This window comes from Pyrus communis, chromosome 14 (genome assembly GCF_963583255.1).
Source record: "Pyrus communis chromosome 14, drPyrComm1.1, whole genome shotgun sequence".
In the NCBI taxonomy this organism is placed as follows: domain Eukaryota; kingdom Viridiplantae; phylum Streptophyta; class Magnoliopsida; order Rosales; family Rosaceae; genus Pyrus; species Pyrus communis.
The window spans coordinates 6640859-6646518 of record NC_084816.1 but is presented as its reverse complement, the minus strand read 5'-3'; the positions used below and the strand labels follow the sequence as shown (position 1 = coordinate 6646518).

The following is a 5660-nucleotide window of genomic DNA, read 5'->3' as shown; positions in this document are numbered from 1 at the left end:
TTATGCGAAAATAAATGCACAAACCCAATGGAAATTACGAAAAAGAAGACTAGTTTTAGTTTGACACGCGCTTTGGATGCGTGTGGCCATGGATACCGAGTAAATCAAAATCTAGAAACGGTCGGATTACTCAACCCACGCCCACTGGTCGCCTAAAACGACCCCTTCAGGAAGCTTTACTCCAGCAACGCGGTGACGCAATCGGACCCTAACACTGACGGCGCTATTCCAAACTGCTCCGTTACTTACCCAGCAAGACTTACATCACTTCGATTATTCCGTACACGACAAGTCAGCAGAACACATCTGATATCTCCCTCCTATAAGTACATCACCTCTAGCTTCTTAACTCTCATTCCATGCACTTCGAGCATCTTCAAGAACAACCTTAAAACTCTCGAAAAGACACACACAAATCTCATCCATTTCCAAATCTTTCCTTTCCAGCTTACTTTTTCGCTTTACTCCTGCGAGCTGAACCCTAAACCCGAAATCTTAAACCCTAATCGACCGTCAGCCATGAAGAGAAGCGGGCAAGACGAGACCTTAGACATGGTCAATTGTCTAATGCTTTTATCCAAGGTAGGGGAACCCGATTCCTCCCCCATCAAATACGAAAACTCGAAAAAGGACCGAGTTTTCGTGTGCAAGACGTGTGATCGGGAGTTCCCGTCGTTCCAAGCCCTCGGAGGCCACAGAGCGAGTCACAAAAAGCCGAAGCTAATGCCCGGTGGGGCTGTTGACCCTTTACATTTGGCGGAGTTCCCGGTGTTGCCGGTGAAGCCCAAGAAGCATGAGTGCCCGATCTGCGGGCTTGAGTTCACGGTCGGACAGGCGCTTGGGGGACACATGAGGAGACATAGGGACGTCATCCAAGCTGCGGCTGCTCGAGCTCAGCCGTCGCCGCCGATGCCTGTTTTGAAGAAGTCGAACAGCAGCAAAAGGGTGTCGTGTTTGAATTTGGAGTTGAATTTGGATCTGCATTTGGCACCACCGGGTCATCACCAATACGATTTGACGAAGCTGCAGATGATTTCTTGATTTGTTACATGTTTAATTTATATTTATCTACTTCGACTGGCGTCAACAGATAGTTTTAGTTTTGATGTATATTTATTCCTATAGATCATAGTCTTTTTATCTTTTATTTTTTAATTCGATGTTTATATTGAAACATAGTGGAGATGAATTTATTGGATTTTTTTTTGGGATCATTTGGGAGCATATTTGGGAACATATTCTTAACTTTATGAGATTTTGTATTCGATATTTTGTATTACTTACGCCATATTTGTATTTTTTTTTAAATATGTATATTTATAATTACGATGATAAATCTTTATACTTGATGATAATATCGGAAAAGAGTTCGAGTAATATTAAAAAGAAGGGATACCTTGGATGCAGTTCCTAATCTTTAACATTCTTTAATTAAAACCTTAATAATATTCAAAGTTTGATCAAGATCACTTGACTTTGTACACCTCATTATATTACTATTAATATTTATATTTTTATGGTTTTGACATTAATTGTTTGATATTTTATGAGATTTATAATCCTATAAATTTAAAATCCGTCATTATAACACTATTAGAAATGGTTACAATAAAAAAATTCAAACATTTTGATTGAATAAATGGACAAAAACTATGTAAAAATAAGAAATAATAAATGGCAAAAGAATGTATCCATAGTGTTAAAAAAATTGGTACATTTTACATATAACAAAGTGGTACATTAATAAAGAAGAATGGGTACATTATAAATAAATTAGGGTACAAATAACAGATTAAAAATACTACAAATTAAAAAAAATGTTGCAAATTAAAAGTGGGTACAAACTAAAAATATAAATATATGATACAAAATTTAGGCATAAAACATAAATATGCCATATGTAATTTTTCTATCATTGATTAAATATACAATGTCACGTGACGGTATACACATGAGTACAAACACAAATAAAACTTTAAAAAATATGGGCACAAAAAGAAACTAATAGATGGGTACAAATTAAAAATCAAAAGAAAATCGGTACAAATTAAAAATACGTACAAACTAAAAATAAAAATATATGATAAAAAATTTAGCCATAAATATAAATATACTAATTGTAACATTTTTAACACTAAAGGAATATATTTAAAAATAAAAATATTTTATTATTCAAATAATTAATGATGTTATTAATACATAAGGACTTCATCAAAAATTCAAAATGAATAGGATTTTAATCAATGGAGTAACAAAAATAAGGATGTGAACCTAATTTTCCCTAAAAAAGGAAAAATAACAAATAAAAAGAGTTAAAATAGAAAATGAATAAGTATTGTACTAGTAGGTCAGCTCTTAACTTTACTGGTCGTAGGGATTGTCGACAAAGATGGCCACTCGATCGATAGGCAAAAGTCTGGGGGAAGGGTTTGAATTTTTTACTATTATTGTAAGGTATTTTATGTGAGGTTATGCTCTGTAACATGTAGTCGTGTTTTAATTATGTGGTTCTACTGGCCTTTGAGGTCTGTACGAGGAAGAGAATAATCAATCGGCACTAGGCCAGAATAAAATTCCTTGGAGGAGAAGTAATCGAAATACAAGTGAACTACAAGTCTCAAGTGACTTCAAATTTTAATTAGGGTTGTATTCCATCATGCTTCTTAATTAAAATTTGATGACTTCAGTTATACAAGTTTGGTTCGAAGTAGGGAAGTCCAATAGACATGGTCTAAAAGGGAACTCCCAATATCCATATTACACATGAAAAAGGGAATTCCAACATCCAAAAAACATGAATAAGAGACGACAATTTGAAAACTACTTCACGAATTAAGCTGCTCATGATCTCCTATTGACTTCTCTTTCCTCAGTATCCTTGCAGATGTAATCTTGATTGCCGTACTGATCAATGCTAAAGAATAACAAACATGCAGGAGCACTAGGGTTCCAATTCCATGGCGTCAAGAACGAGTTTCGAACTCCAAGAAGGATGTCAGCTGCTTGTGTTGATCGTTGGTTTATGCAAGGTCGTCTCTGACATTTTGGGGCCTCTGTGCAATTTTAATAAAAAAAAACCCTCCTTATTTTAAAAATAAATAATTTTTTGGACAATATATTCATACGGAATTCAACAATCAATATATTCAAACTTAGTCGAAATCAACATCTCACTCTTACCAATTGAATAATCTTCAATTGCCATGAAATCATGCTTTAGGGTTCATCCATGAAAAAATGGAGCACGACTGAAAGATAGATATGAAAACATGTTTGTGTTTGTGGAAGAAAGTAAAACACACAAGTTAATTTTTTATTGCTAAAGAAAAGTGAAAGAAAGTAATACACAAGTTTTTTTATTGCTAGAGAAAAGTGAAAATTAATATATTAAGTGTAAGCTCCACTTAATCAATTGTAATATAGATAAAATCATAAGATGATGGTTTTTCTTTTTAGTTAAAAGCTTTTTTCTTAGAAAATTTATACTCATATGTAATATATAAGAGGCTCAAAAATTTGGAACCCTTCAGAAATTCGAGGTTCTATGCCACTGCACCTTTTGCCCACCCCAACGCCCCCCATGGCCGGGTTTATGATCATCAAGTTTTTTACCACTTCCTTTAACTTAACTCTGGTTCTTGTTGTTCTATTGGACCTGAAGCCGATGATTCAAGTGTCGTAAAAATGATGCAATTAGTCATGCGGCTATACATATATGGTTTTTTTTGTTTGACAAAATCTTATGAACCTTCTAATCTTCTCTCAGATCTCTGGCGGTTTTGGTGATGGAGTTAATTATTTTTTACCCTATTTATGGATACATTTGTGGAGTAATTTCTACTTCGCAAGGGTATAGGATTCGAGGGAATTCAATCCGAATTGGGAGAGGAAGAAATATTCGAAATTTGGTACATAAAGAATGAAAAGGAACCCTAGTTTTTCTCTAGTATTAAACTTCTCATACCTAATTGGCTCTCGATCGAGACACTCACCACTTGGTGTGTATACTAGCTAGTTACCATATAGTGAAACTTATTTTACTATTACTGATTTTTTTTAATTTCTTTTTTAACTCCAATTAATATATTATTCTATAACTATATACGTAAATTATAGATATTAATGTGGCCTTTTTTTACAACACGAAAGTCTACATATAATAGTTACTAGAACAACGAGTTTATCATTCTATCGTAGAGTAGAGATTAGTGATAATTCATTAGATTAATCTAACTCATTAAAAGGTTTAATTTTCTTCGCACATATGTGGGTGTATATTAGCTAGAGTTATGTGTTCTCCCTATATATGCTTCCAAATTGAAATCTTCCTTTATGAAATTTATATTAGTTTAAAATAAAATATCGCTAATATAAAGAAAAACTCAATTATCTTACATTGTAACAACAACAAAATACAATTCGTTAAAAGATATCACACTTTGTAAACTACACTTTGCTTCTCGATTTCTTTCCTTGTTGGTTCCTCCTCCCTACTACGTCTGCCAGTATCCTTGCCATTGTTCTTGTTCATTATTCATTCAAGACCGCAACCCCTTAAAATCATTGCAGTAAATTCATCGTAGTACGTATCCTGATCATGATCATCGTCTCCTCCAACAACGAGTTCGCTCTCGTATCCGTCGGTAAAGAATGAACCAGGTTGGAACATGATGTACTCTTGGTTTCTTGTCTCCAAACTTGATTTACTATCACTTGTTGCAGGGGCACTAGGGTTGCAGCTCCACGGCGTCAAGAACGAGTTATCGAACTCCAAGAAAGATGTCAGTCGCTTGTAGTCGATGGTTGGTTGATGATCCGCCATTACTTGATCAGCTTCCACAGACTTAGACTCTGGTTCTTGTTGTTCCATTCGAGCACATGATTCAAGCGTCGTGAAACTGATGCAAGACAGGATGGTTGGTTTATGATCCGCCATTACTTGATCGGCTTCCACAGACTTAGACTCTGAATCTTGTTGTTCCATTCGAGCAGGTGATTCAAGCGTCGAGAAACTGATGCAAGACATGTTGCGTTGGGTCTTGTTTGCTTGGTGAGAAGCGAATGAGGGCTTCTAATTTTTTTCTTAGAACTTTTGATTTGGTGGTCTTGGTGAATGAGTGTTTTACCCTATTTATATAGGTGAAGTTAACTCCTAATCAAAAGTGGTATAGGATTTCCAAAGGAATTTCAATCCTCACTGGGAAGGCATTTTGATTCAGAAATATTTCGTAACAGTCAAGAAATTTTTATACGTCCTATCAAAAAAACAGATAAAAAAAACTTATTTTTACTAAATGTAATATTTAATTTGTCTTACAAATTTAAAAATGAAGCTAAATACTATCAAAATGGTAGTGTAGCAAATAAATGAAAGTGTTACATGTTTTGGATTTTTGAGTTTTTACAAGTGAACGACACGGCTTGTTAGATCTTGCAACGTGTCGACAGAAGATTGGTTGACTTGCTCCACGTGACCACAACCGGTTTCCAATTCTCATAACCGGATGAAAGTGTAAAGACGAAAATACACTCGAGTCAAGACCGTCTACGTAATGGACGGCTGTGATTCATTTATAATCTGACACGTGGACGGTAATGATAAAAGTAACCGTGACTTTCCTCCCATGCGGCCTCACCCAATTATTTTCAATTCTGGAGAA

The 5660-nt window shown here is 34.9% G+C and overlaps 1 protein-coding gene across 1 annotated transcript; it reads left to right on the top strand.

The window, feature by feature from the left end:
• The first annotated feature begins 372 nt into the window (after positions 1-372).
• On the top strand, positions 373-1305 carry LOC137716449 (zinc finger protein ZAT12-like). Its single transcript, XM_068455910.1, has one exon. It carries the CDS (start codon positions 520-522, stop codon positions 1039-1041), a length of 522 nt encoding a protein of 173 aa, XP_068312011.1. The 5' UTR covers positions 373-519; the 3' UTR covers positions 1042-1305.
• The last annotated feature ends 4355 nt before the right edge of the window (positions 1306-5660 follow it).